Source organism: Nasonia vitripennis, chromosome 4 (genome assembly GCF_009193385.2).
Source record: "Nasonia vitripennis strain AsymCx chromosome 4, Nvit_psr_1.1, whole genome shotgun sequence".
Taxonomy (NCBI): domain Eukaryota; kingdom Metazoa; phylum Arthropoda; class Insecta; order Hymenoptera; family Pteromalidae; genus Nasonia; species Nasonia vitripennis.
In genome coordinates this window covers 10,973,404-10,992,259 of record NC_045760.1, presented here as the reverse complement: position 1 = coordinate 10,992,259, position 18,856 = coordinate 10,973,404, and the positions used below count along the sequence as shown (strand labels likewise).

Sequence of the window (18,856 nt, the reverse complement as noted above, 5' to 3'; positions counted from 1 at the left end):
TATTCCGTAGACAGGCAAGAAGTTATGCCATCAGTCAGTTGTCGATGCATCCGAACTACTTGCCGTAAGTAGTTACAATATAACTCAAGAGGCATTCCTAGCAAGTTGGCTGCTCAAAATTCTGTTTAGCGAAACTTTGCGCGTACGTAGAGTGTTAGCGTCCAAGTAGTCCGAGGCGCTCGCAAATGCGTGAAAAACAGAGAGACACGTATCAGCTCGGACGGTTCGTAACCGATTTATTTTCGAATTCTCAAATATTTTGCTCAGTGCACTCTCTCTCTCTCTCTCTCTCTCTAACAGTCTCAAGTGTGTATTTTATACATTACCACAGGTGTGTACATACAGTTAGTATAGTGTGGTCACTCACGACAGTAATGAAACAAAAGGACACTATCATAATCGAAAAAGGAATACCGCACAGCAAAACCAAAGACAGTGTGTATGTTACGAAAACAGAAACGACTAAAACAAAGGTCTGTGTGTGAGTGTTCGACAGAAGGAAAATAAAATACGAGACTCAATATATATCCAATAATGGAATGGTTCGAAATGGTTGTCAATGGTATGCGCACCTCTTCCGCTCTCTTAAGCTTCCGCACCTGAGCAAGTGACCAGTTTCGCCCCTGCGCTCGCCGCTGCCGCTCATACGGCCCCGGGCGTTAGCCTGCCACGGCGAGTCCTCGTATCTGTAGCCCTTCTTTATCAGGGGCGCGCAACTGCACGACAATTTGTTGCCCATTTTCGAGCCTCTATATATTCTCTACTTCTTCTACTACCCCCTTCCTCTTCAATCTGGAAGCGTCTTTATCAGTCTGCGCTAAAGCGGTATACTCGCTTTGGCTTTGCTCTCAGTCGCTCCGTCTCTCTCTTTGACACAGTGTGTACGCGCTCGTAACGCGCATGTGTATATATATCTACGTGGTATATATTTGGCTTGGCTCTCTCGACCTTTGGCACTGCGGTTCCCGACTCTTGCGCGCCCTCGCCGCCTTCGCTTCCTCTTCCTTTTTTCCCAGCTCCGTCTTCGTCTTCCTTTTTTCCCGCTGCTGCTGAGCAAGCGCCGTCTCTCCTATCTTCTTCCGACTCTTTCTCGCTTCGTCGAATCCTGCTGCAGCCGTTTCCTCCGCCGCTACCTCGCTCTCCGGGTTTTTCTCCTCTCTTTTTTTTTGTATTCACTATTATTATTATTATTATTATTATTATTATTCAACTTGATTCGAGGTTTATTTGATACTTTTTTTTCTGATTTTTGTTTTGTTGTCAGGAAGCACTGGATTGACACTGCGGGACTCGAGATCCCCGAGATCAGAGAATCAGGAGGTAACTTTATTGTCACATCATCGCCAGCCACCGCGTGCGACGAGCAGCTTCACCATGGCATGGTCGCTGAAATCAGAAAGCACACGAGATAAGGATATTGCATAGTATAGATGATAATAAGCTGCAAAAAGGACTTTTCAATAAACCTATCGACTCTAGCCCTGGCGGACTTAAAAAACAAGCTATTCTTCGCTCGCGCCGCTGCTATTTACGTACGCGCGGGCGCGCGATCAATTGAGTGTGAAAAATCACAGTCAATATAACGGGGCAGCATTTGCGCGCGCATATTTATATAAAAATTTCCTATTTCCGGCGAGCGCGCGTTCAACCTTTCGTGACCCAAGCTGCAAGCTGCGCTTACTATATGCACAGAAAATACGCCCACTGCAAAAAGGCTCATAGTCGCGACGAGCCATCGACGTCATCGATCGGTGCAGCGATCAAAGTCAATTACGCGCTAAAGTAGTTACGAGCCGAAGTAGTTTAGTCAAAACGCGATGTATCAATTTTATCGACGTGAGCCCATGTATCTCCTTAGCTCGCCTTAGAAGCCCGTTTTCTTTGCAGAGGCCGTCTTACAACTAACGTAATTTTGTATTAAGCGCGCAAACGACTGTATAAGGCATCGATGCATCTTAAGATGTTAACGCTCTTACGCGTCGATTTTCAACAGTTGAATTTATCGCGTAAGCTTTCGTGAGTATTCGCTAGAAATTATCTTATCGCGTATTATGTAATCCGTCTTGATTATAACGCAAATGAAGATACTGATTCGTTGGAAAGTCCGCCAGCCGTCTGAGGGGTGAGACTCGGAAAGTTTCCTTGGACTTTTTGAGCTATTAATCCACGTCAATGTGGAAGAAGGGGAATTATACAGTTTTCCGGAAGTTGACACTGTTAAATCTTTTTTTCTGAGCTAACTAGGGAAGGGTTATTTGAGGCTCGGAAAATGATAAATCAAGCCAAGATTTCGTTGATATTTTAACGAAAGCATCAATCACTTTCTTCATGCTCTCGCGCGTGCATTGATGCGGATGAATATGTTCGCGGAAATTGTGTAAATACACGAATATTGTTTCGTACAGAAGGGACACGCATTAAAGCCCTCTCAAACTTCATAAAATCACCTGCATGCAAGCTCCGCCCTTATGCTAAAGGATTTTACGTGAACGCTGTATTTCCACGAAAATTCTCTCAATTATAAAAACTCCTGATGCTTTTAAATCCAATTTCAGCTCTTTCGAACGTTCGAACAGCACTCATTCGTCCCGATCGTTAACATTCATCTCACGCACACGTATGTACATATAAAAAACAAGCTTCCGCGATATATAAAAACCAGTCGCTGTTCACAATTATAAAAATGATAAATAAATATGTAAAACCGCACAGGGTTTGAAAAACAGGCAACAAAATAATAGTTTGTCGGTATCCTCCATCAATTAACCACCGGTACCAACTAGTGACCTAAAAAGTATAACAAGTGACGTTTATCAATACGCTTCTTTTTTTAAACCGATATATATATATATATATATATATATATATATATATATATATATATATATATATATATATATATATATATATATATATCTACGGCTAATGCATCTGACAGCCGGTACACACGCGGCGGTTGCGCGGTTGCGGCGGCCGAGAGGGTAATGGACAATTTTCGCGTGTATAGGTGAAAAATTTGTCGAAGCCTCGATTCGAGAGCTTTTTTCCCCGCGGTGTAGCGCCTATATATATGTATAGCCGATTAAAGCGACCTGAAAAAAATAAGCGCATGCAGACAGTTTCCAGCGGTGTGACGAGCGTGTTGACGTTGAAAAACAAGCGAGGCAAAGTTATATGTCCCCGCTCGCGGAAATTGAGCATCTGCGCATCAGCGTTTCTGCTGAAATTAACTCTCGCTTCGATTGAAAAGCCAACTGTCTCTGAGAAAGTCTGCCTTGTTCCAAAGGGTTGAATTTAAATACTAATTCGCAAGTCCGCAACTAGCTATAGCTGCGTTAACATTGCGTCATCGCTCTCGGCCAATTCATTAAAATTATCAAGCAGCCATGAATAAAGAACTTTCTCAGCTCGCTCTTATACTATACTCCCAAAGCGACACGAGCAAACTCATCCGCTTAATGCGACTTTGAAGAATATGAGAGAGGGGGGGGGGGCGAAGAAAAATCCAAGTTTTATCGGCTTTGTAGAAGTTGCGCGCGAGCGCACGGAGACAGGCGACGAAATCCAAGATTCCTAGGCGGCCCGCGCAAGTATGCAAATTCCATGGAATAACTGGCTGCAAGCTCGAGCTTGCGTTCAAACGAAGAGAATCTCACTCTGCTACGATGACGACGATGCTCTCTCTCTCTCTCTCTCTCTCTCTCTCTCTCTCTCTCTCTCTCGTCGAGCTTATACAAAAGGGGACGCGAGAGACGAGGGAATCCTACGTCAAACAGCAATGTCGGTCCGCGTAAGTAGTTGCGATCCGCTTGTGGTCAGATATTCCACTTTCCTTAAGTGCTAACGATCGAGTCGCGCGCGACCGACGAGCAAACCGCCGCCGTCGTCTCTCCGCGCTTGTGCCTCATATTATCTATATCTATAACTCTCTGCGGAAGGAACGACGGTCTCGTGTTATACGCGCGGGGATGAGTGAAAGAGTGAGAAAAGGGAGCACTCGGTAATGTGTCGACAACCTCGAAATTATTCCCAGGGTCAGGTTTACAACTGCAATACACATGACACGCAGTAGTATAGCTCTTTCTCTCACTCCCGACATCGCACACGCGACGCGTATACTACTGCACGCTCAACGACGACGACGACGACGAGAGCGATCGATTTCTAATAGCCCGCGGCGCTATCGCTCTCTGTGGCAAAAGGAGGCATTAATCACAATTATATAGCGTGTCATAACTTAATTAAGGAATACAAACGCGCCCGACCGACAAATTGAGCAGCTCTCGCCTATGTCATACCGCGGATAAGCGGCGCGCAAAATCAAGGCCTGTGCGCAGCGCGGAAATCAAAGCTGCACTCTAATACGACAGGGCGCATTAATCAAACGTTAGAGCTGCGCGCTTCTTGCGGAGTGAGCGAGGTAACGAGAACGAACGCGCGCGGGGGAAATAAAAGAGAACGAATTGGCTAGTGCAGGCACGCTTTCTACACACACTCTCTCTCTCTCTCTCTCTCTCTCTCTCTCTCTCTCTCTCTCTCTCTCTCTCTCTCTGTCCGGAAAGGCGTGGCATGAAATATGTCTGCAGGGCGGTCGACGCTGCTGAAGCTTCTCGCTCTCGCCGTCTTCCTTTCGAGAGCAATAAAAGTCGCTTTGAGCCGCTGTCGATACATACAATGCAGCGGATAATCGAAATCGAATTGATTCGGCGACGTCCGTTTTCGAGATAACTGCAGCTGCAGCGAGCGAAAGACAGGGAGAGAGAGATAGAGAGAGAGAGAGAGAGAGAGAGAGAGAGAGAGAGAGAGAGAGAGAGAGAGAGAGAGGGCATAATTCGATTCTCGGCGGGCCGGAGATTAAATACACGGCGGACGACGACTGCGAGACGCAAGCGGCGACGAAAGAAATTGAGGAAGCGAGGCGTGTCTGTGAGCGTAAATACGCGTTTACAGGGGCGCGACCGAGACTGTACTGTATATAGGCAATTTGATTACGCGCAGTGAAGGAATGACGTATCGTACACAAACATCGCGGGGAGTATGTTATTATTACGCAAGACATTTCGTCTTTTCGAAAGTTCGTCGCTGTTTTCCGATGCGAGATTTATGAAATGTACGAGAGTGTTTTTGAAGGACGATGCCGGCGCGCGCGCGTGGGATGTATTACGTAACGCGGGGCTGCTCGCGGGTACGGTATTCTTTCAGTCTTATTTCCAAGAGCAGGATCGGAGAAAACTGTTCACTTCGGGGTTAATGATACGTGATCGCCGTGATTGAATCAGAGAGCTCGCATAACAACGTCGAGTACATAAGAAAACATGCTTAAAGCCCCGCGAAGAATTTAAAGGAAGAAAAGATCGAGCGGTATAGACTGCGGAGGAAAAAAGCTGAAATCTGGTTCGAATCCAGGTCACAGTTCGCTCTCTCTCTCTCTCTCTCTCTCTCTCTCTCTCTCTCTCTTCTACATTCCCCGGCTAAAATTACGTAATGAGAGAAAAGCTTTGAGAGTCGCGCGCTGCGCCGAAGATGCCGCCCCCGAGAGAAGCAATTACCGCAGCGTTGCGCACAGCAGCGCTCGACAAAAGGATATACAGCTCTCGCGCCTTTGTGCGAGAGACACACGTAGGAGGCGTTATATACCGTGCCGCGCGTCATCTTCGCCACATCGCAGAGAGGAAAGTCGTAACGTTTCATAATATGCGCTGCACGCAGAGCCTCTCCGAGGTCAACAACCACTTAGCGGTTGAGCTATCTCGCCGCCGCCTTGGTTTTATCGGTTGAGGGACGCGACACTGTGTTATACTATACAGGAGAACGACGGCGAATATGCGCTGGCTGACTTTGACCTCCTTGTCCGCTGCTGGACCCGCGCGTTCTTTATACGAGTATAGCTACAGTATAGTCGTCGCGTCTGACCAAACTCGGTGAGCATCTACTGATAAGTGTATAAGCCTATACAGACCCCGAAGAAGCGAGCGAATCTCGTACAATTGACGATCGACCTCGTTGAACATCCCCCCCCCCCCCCCGTATCCTGCGGGGAGTGTCAAAAGCTCAGGCGAGAAGAGACAGCCGTCAGTTCGTAAGGAGGCACTCTATACCGCGCTGCAGTTACTCCGAGCCATCTGCTCTCCGTAACAAGGCTCTATATAGCGAGAGAGGAAAGAGCGAAAGTCGACGACGACGAGAGGAGTATACGCTGTAGAGCTGCGTCGAAGTTCAGCTGCTGCGGAGAGAGAAAGGAGGTCAAAAGCCCGCCGCCCGCCGCCCTCCGAGTTTTCGGCCCTTATTAACGAGACAGTATAGCAGCAGCGCGAGCGGCAGGCTTTTTAGGCGCGGGCTGACCCTGCAGTCGTCGGACGATGAAATTAAAGTTTTAAACGACGAGAGTGGCCAGAGGGTGGGTGTAGAGGGCGAGTGTGTACAGCAGAGGCGGACATTAGGTCTCTTCCGAGCTTAGCGCGGGCGCAGAACACACGGCGCGCGAGTCTCTCTCTCTCTCTCTCTCTCTCTCTCTCTCTCTCTACTAAGCTATAAATAGAGGGCGCTTTAAAAGTGGGGTGTGGCGCGCGCGCGAGAGAGAGAGAGAGAGAGAGGCGAGTTCAAGGTAAAATTGCATTCTCAACTTGTTGATGTGTGCGCGCACGAGAGGATTCCTCTCTCTCCTCTCTCTCCCTCTCTCTTTCTATTCTGCAGTCTTGGGACGGATTGCGTTGTGTAATAGGAGAGAGAGAGAGAGAGAGAGAGAGATAGCGAGAGAGAGAGAGAGAGAGGGAGAGAGCTTCTGGGTAGTTTCCGGGGCCGAACCAACACTGCATGCGGTGCTGCTGCTGCTGCCACTGCTGTGTGTATATAGCGATGTCGCTGCAGTGGGTTGCGTAGCTCCGTGTGTTGTGGTCGATTACGTAACGTGTCGATTGCGTTGCTCCGCCGGTTATTCCGGAGCGATTTTCGCACACGAATTTACTGCCCGATGCTCCGCTGTGCAGTGTATCACTGTTGCGCTTTCGCAATGAGATTTTGAGCGATACCGCGGCGGCTTCTCGAATCCGAATGTTTATATCCATCTCTGCAATTCGGAAAATACAGTGACCTGCACACACACACACTGACGGGAATAGTTAGCGGAAAATTGAAATCTTCACAGATATCCCAGAGCCAGTCGTATTTAAACGACGGCGATGACGAGAGGAAAAAAGCTTCTCTGTATATGTATCCAACATTTTTTCAATTATACCCCAGCAGCTGAACTAAAAATACTTTGTAATTAAAACCGCTCGTCAATCTTTGACCGCGTCCGGCAACGACGTTCGATAAATTAGTAGGTATATATATTCGGAAAAGGATCGAGAGAAAAAAACATCAAATCCCGGCCCCTAGGCGATTCAAACCAAATCTCAATAAAACGCTCGTCCGCGCAAGCGGAGACGCCTCTCGGAAAGCTCTTAAAATGGAATAACCGTATGACAGAGGAGAGAGCGGTCGTAGTCAGGGAAGTATAGGAGAGACGTTCTGCGGGATGATAACCTTTTTCGTACGACCCGTCGTTCCACCGGCAAAAACGCGTTCGCTCGACTAATTACGATTGTGAAAATGCACTTTGGAACGGACTACTCACCCTCGCTCGTGCTTCGTTATATGCATCAGAGAGAGGGGGGGGGCGAATGCGTTTATTAACTGTACCGCGCTTTTTTGCGCGAAAGCTCGTGTAATTAGTTCAGCCGTGTTATATACCTACACGTCCCAATTTCCAGGTGATCGGGTAAACAGAGCGAAATCTATCGGGAGGAATTCGCGAGGGCTAATTATTAATTCAATCAGCTGCAGCGAGTTCCGTTAAATATACCTTTTTCTCTCTCTCTCTCTCTCTCTCTCTCTCTCTCTCTCTCTCTCTCTCTCGCCCGCATACACACTGTAAGCTCTAATTAACCTAATTCGTTTCGCTGTATACGGTATTACACGCGTATATGGTCCCGCAACAACAAGCACAATCAAAGTAGACGAACACGTGACCGTCTCTCCATACGTCGACCCTTTGGTTATACAACACTGCTTTGGTTAATATAACGACAGCGCGACAAAAGGGAGGGCGAAACTGAAGAAAGGACACGTACAGCGCGAAGAGCTTGTACCCGGCGGATCAAAGCTCTGCGGCGCAACCCCGAAGGATATACCTATATGTATGATACACGAGTTTGTCTCTCGACACACCGCATATATTGCACACGCCTCTTACTCGCGGGATTTCTCGAGTGGATGCGCGCACGGGAGCTTGATGTGCTTTCTTTTTTTGGTTTTGTCGGCAGGTAATTTTGCGAGTGAGCGCGATATACTCGGAAACGTTTTTTCCCCTCTATATGTATTGTCATACACGCGTAGGCTTATTTATCGTAGACATGATCCGGTACTATTTCACACATCTATACGGGTCAGCGTCACTGTAAACAATTGTATATGTGCATAGGATCCACGAGGCACTTTGGGAAGACTGCACACACGCAGTCCGTAGCTGCCAGCCTCACTATAAATTTTTTGCAAAACTCGCGAGTCTCCAGTGCATCTATGCGCGTACAAAAAAGAACACATCACGCGAATCGACTGTCAGTCCCAGCTGTGTAACGATTCGGCGATGTCCTAACGGATGGCGAATTATCGACGATGCACACTATCCTGGCAGTACATACACGTATACAGTATACATCGTAAGCTGGGAGCATCGGAGCAGCAGCAAATTAATTAATCGGACGTCAGATAGTCACGTAGTAATTAACGCAGCGCTCGAAAAATGCAATCGTTGCCCGACGTTTCAATTTTCTAGCGGAGGAAAACCGTCCGTCTCGCGAGAGTAAGGTGAAATTTAAAATGTGTGTATTTAAAATTATTTACAGAAGCCAGCTTGTGTGTATGTGTGTGCGTGTACAGATATACGTAGAGAGCGGAAGGTCTTGGGCGTGAGCGCGAAAAGAGCGTTCTAAGCGCTATATTGATTTCGAGCCCCGATGCAATTATAACGCGCGGCTGAGGGAGCAATCCCCTCGCCAGCTTTCGCTCTAGCGCGCGAGACGAATCATCCAGTCGCAAGAAATGTAACGTATTATACAAGCCCCAGACGAAGGGATACATTTTTTTTCGTATATATAAGGCGTTTTATATTCCCTAGGGATATCGTATCTGACGTAGCCACGCGCGGGTGTAAGTAAGGTTTGTTTATTATATAATTCGCGCCTCGATTATACCGCCGTGTACGAGATGGATTAGTTGAAAGTTCGAACAAGTATGCAGATGTTACACACAAAAGGAGAATTAGACATTACGCGCGCGCGTCCCGTAATCTAGATTATTACACACACGCACACGCACACATAGCGAGTAGGAGGCAGCGGCACTTAATCTCAATCCTTCTGCAGCGAGGTAGGCCAGATAACGCGTCCGAAATGTACGACTTCCGTGCATAATTCTCCCTCGCACTGCGCGCAAGCGCTGAGATAAAAGGACAGCGTGTGTCAGACAGCCGTAAGTTCTCCTTCTGCACAGCGTATAGACTTGTAAACTAGCTTGCAAGAGTACGGCTACTGTATACTGTGTGCTCCGACGTGAACGCTGTGTTGCAAGCAATTTGAGATAGAAGCTTATAGTTTAGGAGAGCCAAGAGCTGAGAGAGAAAGAGAGGCTCATCTTTGTACGATTATTCGTGCTTTACAAAAGATGCAGCCGTTTCGCGTGTAATAATAATACATAATACGAGTTTGCTGGAAGGAAAGAAATGAAATGCATATAGTTGAAGGGAACTACGATATTGCACACGGGGAAACGATTCAAAACTAATATCCCTCGAAGCGAAAGAATGAGATCCGGTGTCTCGTGTCACATCACGGTCTTCCTTCATATTCTCGAGACTTCTCTCTCTCTTTTTTTTTTGTAAAAAATAAAAAGGACTCTCGAATTTCCTTTTCACTCAGGCATTGTTTTCGCAGCGGAGAAATGAGGAGAGGAACGACGAGGATATTCGCCGGGGAAGAATATGCCTTTATTTTCTTAACGACGCGCGAGTGTGAAAGAAAAATTGCGATTCCTGATTTTCTCTCTCGAAAATCCGACTCTTTTTCCTCTCTGGCGCGCATTGTTCCGCGCGGCGAGTCCTGCGAATGGTTTATTAAGCGGGAACCGGATTTGTGCGCGCGACGACTGGATTTGAATTTTCATTAACGGAATTTCCTCTCCCTCTTGTAATGCTCCAGCTGCCCAGCTGCAGAGAAGTAGCCTTTTTTCGAGTGGATCGCAGTTTGCAAAGCCCGGATTTGTGCGCGATTTTCAAAAAAAGGCCGACTGACCAGGATATTTTTTAAAAATTCAGCAATGCACGTGCGCTCGTACACGGAAGAATTCAAGAACTTTTTTAAGCCCCGAAATATGTACTTTGGACACAAAAGAAACCGAACACGCGCGCCCAAAGGATCAAAAAGCTGCACCGAGAATTTTCAATAACCCGCCGAGATTCACCAGAGCCATTGAAACTCTCTCCCACCACTATCACACTGCACACGAGAGCCATATATCTCCAAAGCCCGTCTCTACACCCACGCACACTTACGTACACATATAACGTTCAGGGCATCGTCTACTGATCGGCACGCTCTCGCGATGAGAAAAAAAACAAGCGGAAAACTGGAGCAATATAAGGAACGCGCAGCGGCATCGCGTCGGCGCAAGAAAAAAGCGAGAGGGCAGAAAAAGTGCGCTCTGCGGAGGGTCGTCGATCACACTGCACAGGAAGCAATATAAAGAGGTTAACTAGCGTTTAAGCGCAAGCGCGCCGTTTATACATGAGAGAGCGAGCATCGAGGCTGCTCTGCGATATCCAAGAGAGAGAGAGAGAGAGAGAGAGAGAGAGAGCGTGCAGGAACTGTGCTACTGTACCAGAGCGCCGCGCCCAGAGAGAGAGAGGGGGGGGAGGGGGAGGGAGGGAACCAATAACCCTTGGCGCGCATCGAAATGTCAACGTACGCGAGGACTTGCATACACACAGACACACCTGCGGCGAGGAAACGACTGCGGTCGCGTATAGTATACTACGACACACACCCACACATACAAGAGTATCAGGGGCAGGAAAAGAGTATATAGAGGAAGAGCTAATCCGGCCTTTCTCCCACAGCGCGCGCGCTATCTCCCTGCGCAGCTATCCTCTCTCTCTCACTCTGTGTATACGTATTACACGCGGCTGCAGCGTATACGGAGCACGGAGTAGTACTACTACGCTGCTGCTGCGACGAAACGTCGATTCAGCGCTGGGGAACTAGGCGAAAATATTACGCGAGCCGACCTCAAAAGCTCTCGCGGGGATCTGTGTATACGCGGCGGATCAAGAGAGAGAGCAGCTTTTTCCGAAGACGCGAGTATACTTCAGTGCGAAGGATGGCTGACCACAGCGCTGGCTCGTCTACTGATTTTGCTTGCGCATATCGGGGATATACCATAGCAGTTACATCGAGCTACTTTCAAAGCTCTGCTAACTAGAAGTGTACGCGTATAAAGTGTACATTATATAAAACGAAAATAAAATCAGCAAAGTCTTTGCTCCCGTTCGGCGTTATTTTTAGCGCCTGCAAAATTTTCGATAATTTCGTTCCAGAGCCGAGAGAGAGAGAGAGAGAGAGAGAGAGAATCGATAATTGCTGCAGCGGCGGTCGAGCTCTCACAAGAGCGTTAATATGCGGTTCCGAGCGATTAAATATTTGCGCGTATTCGAGCGGCGACGTCGTTATCGCAATCGAGCGTCGTCGAATCTGACGCGCTCGTGTGTGTGTCATCGTTATTATCGAAATTGTTTAACCGCAGCAGCGAATAGGTTGGTATAAACACACACGTGAATGATACAGCGCGCGAATTTTATAATAAGCGAATTGACTGCGCGGGAAACTGCAATAGGGCCCGAATAACTAAAAGTGTCGCGCTGGATGACGCTTATTGACGGAAATGTTATACGCGCAGTTTCAAACTACCCCCTTCCAGAGGCGGTTGCAGCAGGCTATCTTGCGCAGCTGAATTAACCATGCGGCTTTATAACAGCGTTACAATATATTATCCCTTGATTAGTCTTTCAGTCTGTATGAGATGTATGCATATATCTTGGCTCGCTCTCGCGTTATAATTTTATCTCCGAAAGCTATATACACGAGGATCGGCCGCTATCGCATTCCTTTTGAAATTTCGCAACTTTGGTGTATTTAATATTGAAATCTCCCGCGAATACACACTGCACCGCGCCGGCTGCTCGTATAAATTTAAACTCCCGCCAAGCGCGCGTATATAACGATTCGCAGCACAGAGAGAGAGAGAGAGAGAGGCGTCCGAAAATAACCGGCGGCAATTATACACATATAACGCACCTATACCGAACCCATTTTTACACACGCGCTATTTCAGCCCGCGCAGTCTTTCTTGAAGAAATAAGGGTGTGTGTATACGAGAGAGAAAAAAATCCGCGATCCGCATCAACGTCGGAAAAGCTTGATTGACCTACTTACCCCTGCGCGCACGACTGCGGCCGCGTCAGTCTCCTTTTCCACTGCGTATATACCTGTGTATGTACAGGTGTAGGCGAGGGCCAGTAGAGTAAAGTCGGCGCGCGAGCTAAGTCAATCGAATTAGTAGAGTCCACGGACTGATTGCAACGGCTCTTTGCTTAAACACACGGCTTCGCAAAGGAGCGAGAAAAATATTAGCGCGTGCAGTAATGGACGAGAATAGAGGTGCGAGGGTGTAGTAGACCCTGATGTGCAAAAAAAAGCTTCGACGAAAGAACAGGCGTAACGAGGAGGAGGAAGGGTTATTGGTATGGGGAAACGAACGACAATGGCCAATTTCTCTCGGAAAGAGAGAGAGAGAGAACGTCGTCGCGTTCCTCCGCATGCAGCGTGTTTTTTTTTTCAGAACCCGACGTGCGAGACGAGGCGCGTGATGAGGGTGGAATCACTCTTGAAAATTCGCTCGGGAAGAGACCGTATCGGATTGCACCACCCTCTGATGTTCCTCTTCGTCGGCGGAGGGCTTCTTTCGCGTTATAATCGAGTCTAGCTCGTTACGTGCTCTAATTTCTAAATCGTGCGTTGTGGTTGAAGGAATGTTAAATGCGTGTGTCATTCGTATCGTTTGACGTATATTATTTGACAAAAATTTTCACGTATATTGTATACCTCTACACATATAACCGTCAAGACTATCAGCAGAATCCGCTTTCCGAGTATGAGCTGTGTATAATTTGGCAAACCGTTGACGCATAAGTCATCAAATTATTAACAAGCACCGTATATAAAGCAAAATGCTTCCTAACCACATATAGCGCTTATATCATCGAACCAAAACGCGTATGCGATATTACTTTAATGGCATTTTGTATGAAACGCGAGAGAAATCACCAGCAAGAAGAAAACCGAGAAATTTATCCCTTAACACCTTGCGTGTGTATTATTGAAAATTCCAACAATGCTGCCAGACCCGGCCGTTTAAAGGTTACACACACGCCCGATTTTGCAGCCGCGCAGCGCATCGATCGCGAGAGCTTCCCTCTATACTTTTTTTCTTCCTCTCGACGGGCCACACCTGTACGCCGTCACGAACGAGTGCACGATACTCGAGTCCGCATATACAGTTTTCTAAAATCGCGACACACACACACGGAATCATTGGCCGACAAACGGATCGTAAAATTTCTCTCGCCGTGTAGGTTCATAAATCACCCTCTATATCCCATCGGCTTTAAAAAGTGCCACGCGCGCGCTCGCGTGATTAAAAATTTCGCAATAAAAACACAAAGAGCGCGCGAAAGACGAAGCCGCAAAAAGAGCGCCTCGTAAAATGCATATGCGTTCTTTCTCTCTGGAGAGTCCCCAGCTTCAGCAGCAGCAGCCAATGGAATTTGCCGGTCGGCTGCTCTCTGAGAGTAGAGAGAGAGAGAGAGAGAGAGAGAGAGAGAGAGAGAGAGAGAGAGAGAGAGAGAAAGCTTGCACTCGAGAGCTTGCCTGCGGGGGCTCGGAGAATTTTGAAAATTCAGAAGAGACGCGGATTTTTGCGTCTACTACGGCTGCTACACTGCACGGGAGGAAATCGGTCGAGAGCCTCTGCTGTGTTTTATGTGTGTATGTATATATGTACACACACGCACACACACATACACATAAAGTCCGGGTGCGAAAATCGATTCGAGCCGTGAGTATAGTGAGAGAGAGAGAGAGAGGCTGTGGGCTGCTTAATCGTTTTGTGCATGCGGCGGCGAAAATTGAATATGTATGTACCCACAAGAGAGAGAGGAAGCTGTAGGGAGAGTGTACTTGATAAAGCGATGTTTTGTCACGACCCTTGTGAGGCGTGTTTTCGAAATAATAGCCTCGAACGAGGATTGAATGCGCCGTCCGATTAAATATAGATCAAACGCACTCGCGCCTTGGGACAGTGAAAGAGAAAGAGAGAGAGAGAGAGAGAGAGAGAGAGAGAGAGAGAGAGAGAGAGAGAGAGAGAGAGAGAGAGAGAGAAGATACTTTATTGTTCGCGCGAGACGACGTGTTATACATAATGAGAGGAGCGAGAGCTTCTTACATTTTTTTTTTACATGGCATTTGGAACTCGAAAGTTCATCGCCTCATCTACGCAAGCCTTCCACGCTGCCCTATCTTGTGTCAACCCCACCTAAGATGCACCTCTCCGATCGACACCCACCCGTCCTATTTCTACTAGATCCGCTTTTACGTTGTCCTCCCATCTACGTCTAGGTCTACCTAGAGGTCGCGTTACCATCGGCCTGCCCTTCATGACACGCGCTGCCGTACGGTCGTCTCCCATTCTCGCTACGTGCCCTGCCCATCCCAATCTGCGCGATTTTATTATTCTGTTAATATTTGGTGACACGTACAGTCGTAGAGTCGTACGCTTTTTTAAAATCTATAAATAGTTGGTGTATGGTTTCGCAAAATTCCCACTTTTTCTCTAACATGGTCTCTAACATTCGTCTTATGGTAAACATTTGATCGCTCGTCGATCTGTTGCGCCGAAATCCGCACTGATAATCTCCTACTATATCTTCCGCGAATGAAGTGAGTCTAGCTTGTATTATGTTTGACAGAACTTTGTAGCACGTTGCTAAAAGTGAAATACCCCTATAGTTATTGCAGTCTGTCTTATCCCCCTTTTTAAAAATCGGTATAATGATAGATTCCTTCCAATTTTCGGGTATTGTTTCATTTCTCCAGATGGCACATACTAGTTTATAGATTTTGAAAGTGAGCTCGACGCCCCCATATTTGAGTAACTCAGCTGGTATAGAGTCATTTCCCGCGGCTTTATTGTTTTTTAGTTTTTTAATCGCGGCCTCTACTTCTTGGTAGCTCGGTTCCTCCACGTGGGGTTCAGCAGTGTGAATTTCGTCCCCTAATTCTTCGCTATTTTCGTGCACGTTTAATAATTTATCGAAATAATTTTTCCACGGCGACAGTAATTCGTTGTCATTTGTTACGAGGTCCCCGTTTTCGTCCTTCATCAATTGCGCTCTACTCCTAAAACCCTTTCTGATGGCGTTAATCCCTCTGTACATTTCGCGGGGGTTATATTCCTTACTGTTAGTTTCTATTCTCCTAATAAGATTCTTTTGATACTCCCGCTTCTTATTTCTGTAGATGGCGCTCGTCTGTTTCCTTACGTTAGAATACTCTTCTACGGTCCTATCGCTTCTATTTTGTAAGCTATCTAATTTAGCATTTTTGCGCCTTTCAAACCAGAGTTCGCACTCTTCGTCAAACCATAGTTTGCTCTTTGGCTTTTTCTTTTTACCCAGTAATTTGTTCGCGGCCTCTTTTACCGTTTTTTCGATGTCCCCCCATAAGCTATTCGGTTCGTCATTCCCCTCCGGCGATGTGTTTGCTTCTTCAAGTGCCTGAAACCTGTTATTAATTTCTATCTGGTACCTAATTCGCTCTGTTCCATCTCGTAGTTTCTCAATATCGAAGCTTTCTACCTTGTTTGCTTGCTTACTATTTTGATTCGCTACTAGTCTAGCTCTTAATTTGGCTACTACTAGGAAGTGGTCCGAGTCGCTATCTGCCCCTCTGTAAGCCCTTCCGTCAAGAACATTAGTATGACGTCTTTTTTCAATGAGGAAATGATCAATTTGGTTCTGTGTGGCCCCGTCCGGCGATGTCCACGTTGCCTTGTGTATGTTCTTGTGCTTAAAACACGTAGTTTTGATTATAAGATCTTTTGCCGCCGCGAAATTTATGACCCTAATACCGTTATCATTGCTGGCTTCGTGCAGGCTTTCCTTACCTATAGTAGGCCTAAACATTTCCTCCCTGCCTATTTTAGCATTGAAATCGCCTAATACTATTCTTGTGTCGTAAGACGCGAACTGGTCGATTACCTGCTCTAAAGTTTCGTAATAGAGATCCTTAGCTTCTTCTTCTTTGTCCTCTGTAGGACAGTGTACATTAATGAATACATATCTATACCATTCACCTTCGATAATGATGTACGAGAGCCTATCATTGACGGATTTGAAACTTTTAACCGAATGTATGATGCTTTTGCTTACGAGAAATCCGGTGCCTAGAGATCCCCCACTCCCGGCCCCATACAGGTACGTGAAGTTACCCGATGCTAGTACTCCGCCATCTGGCCACCGCGATTCCTGTATTGCTACCAAATCTAGATTGCACCTATCAGCTTCCTTTACGAGTTCTTTAAACGCACCTGCTCTGTATAGACTGCGAACATTCCAAGTTCCGACCCTTAAGTCCCTTTTGGTTCGGATTTGATTTTTTTGAGCCATGATGTTATGTTAAACCCGCGCGCTTCGGATCCTGTTCCGATCGCAGGTGAGTCCACCGTTCTAGAGGTGATAACCCCCATACCTCTCTAGAACTAAGTATGAGAGCTTTCCGACTTTGACGAGGACAGTGTCAAGTCGGCGTCAGACACACTACAGTTTCATTCTCGCATCCTAACGCCCCTGCAAGGCAGCGCGCCTTCGCTGGCATCGTTACCGCGTAAGACCAGGTGACGAATCATTCTACACATCCCCTTTCGGGGCAGTTGTCATCGCTTCCGCATCCTCCTCGGCAGCAGGATTTTTGCCCATTTTTGTAATGTGTGATGAAAGAGATAGATTGAGAGACAAGAGATAATGTGAAGTGTTTTTGTTGTTGTGGTGCTTGCGTAGTGTTTCTAGATGAATGCGTTCGACAGTGTGGGCTCATCACACCCACGCCTGTTCCTATCGGCTGTCCGCGGCTGCTTATTCAATTTATTCGCAGCTAACCTCTTTCTCAGGGACTGTTCCTCTATCCGCAACCTAAGGACGCGCTGTGTAGGGGTGATAGGCACCCACCCGTCCGATCTGGACGACTACGCCCAAGACCCGCTTAGGGTAGCGGCATTATAACAGGCGAGAGCTTCTTACAGGAGAGCTAATTCGAAATTGATACAGAGAGGTGGTAATAGTTGAGAAGTTGCCGACGAACAGCCACTGTATATTAATTATCTTTTATAGAACAGTGTGGCTAAAATCCGCTGTTAAGTCACGAATAGGCGAGAGTTGCAGATTTTAGCAGTCTGTGCTATAAAATAGTATACGATACTCTTGACTTAAATGGTTCAGTTTTACACGGCGCAGTTAGCACCCGAGCGCAGCTACCAAAAAAGAACCAAAAAGAAGTAAAAAAGAACCATTTAAGTCACACGTATCGTAATGTATTATTTCAATCCTTTAAAAAATGTTGAGAATTTAATTAAGCTTCACATACATTTTAGCGCATAAAAAGCTCGGAAGTATAATCAGCGCGCCCGGGGAATCAATATCTCGCGAAAATTAATTTTAACGCATTTCATCATTTTAATTGGAATTGCCCGGCGAATCGTTTTTCTTTCGAACAGCAACGCGCACGACTAATCCGGGGGTACGATACGTTTCAGCGCTGAACGTCGAGTGGAAAGCACGATGCATTAAACGCGGCATCCGATAATTAATCGTGTACTTTATTCAAAACGACAGAATTTATTCGCGTCAGTGTGCAAACAATAAAGGACGAAAAATCGTCGAGGCTCCCCTGCATCAGCCGATCGAAAAATCTCTCGCCAACCCATACCAAAACGAATCCAGCGACGAACACGTGCTCGCGATCCGCCGCCAAAGAGGAGGCGACTACACCCTCGAGTGGAAAATCGTTCTCGTCGTTGAAGAAGCAAGAGAAAGGGGGAGTGGGAGGAAAAAACAAAAGAACGACAACGACGGCATTTCGTTATTATTCCTCAAAGCCAAGCGAATACAAACCGCGGATCCCTATTCAGCCAGTATAGCGCGTCGTTCCAGCGCGCGCGGCACGACACATTGTCAACAGGGCACAAAGGACCATTCGCGAGACGAGCCTCAAACGAGAGAGAGCCACTCTCTCTCTCTCTTTCTCTCTCTCTCTCTCTCTCTCTCTCCCTCTCTCTTCCCACTCCGCGATCTAAAAATAATCTTAAACGATTGAACTGGACACGTCGTGTCCGTCTTTTAAAAGGAGAGCGAGAGCCGTTGCTGCTTTCACGAGTCAGCTCGAAAAGAATCAATCTGCTCTCTACTCTCTCGCGGCGGTCTCCACCCCCACTTCTGCGCGCAGGGCGCGACTCCCTCCCCGCGCGCGCGCAGCTTCCTTCCCGACTCTCTCTCTCTCTCTCTCTCTCTCTCTCTTGCTCTCTCTTCCTTGTATTCCCGTTTTTTAGGCAGCAGAGCCGTCGAACTAGGTTAGAGACGCGCTGGCGAGAAAGGAGAGTAAATTAGAGCGCCGTTATGAGTGCACACACCATCCCGCAAAGAAGACACTGCGCCTCG

The 18,856-nt window shown here is 47.1% G+C and overlaps 1 protein-coding gene across 17 annotated transcripts in view; it reads right to left on the bottom strand.

Annotated features, from left to right (window-relative positions):
• Nucleotides 1-18,856, bottom strand: part of LOC100115302 — a 70,020-nt gene that overhangs the window by 44,470 nt on the left and 6,694 nt on the right. For 13 of the 17 annotated variants that reach the window (XM_032599963.1, XM_032599960.1, XM_031928903.1 and 10 more), the window contains one exon: nucleotides 573-1,386. In XM_032599963.1, the coding sequence (XP_032455854.1) occupies nucleotides 573-739 (167 nt within the window). In that variant the 5' untranslated portion in view covers nucleotides 740-1,386. The remainder of the gene's footprint in view (nucleotides 1-572; nucleotides 1,387-18,856) is intronic. The other 4 variants (XM_031928905.1, XM_031928912.1, XM_031928911.1 and 1 more) reach the window with 2 other exon arrangements.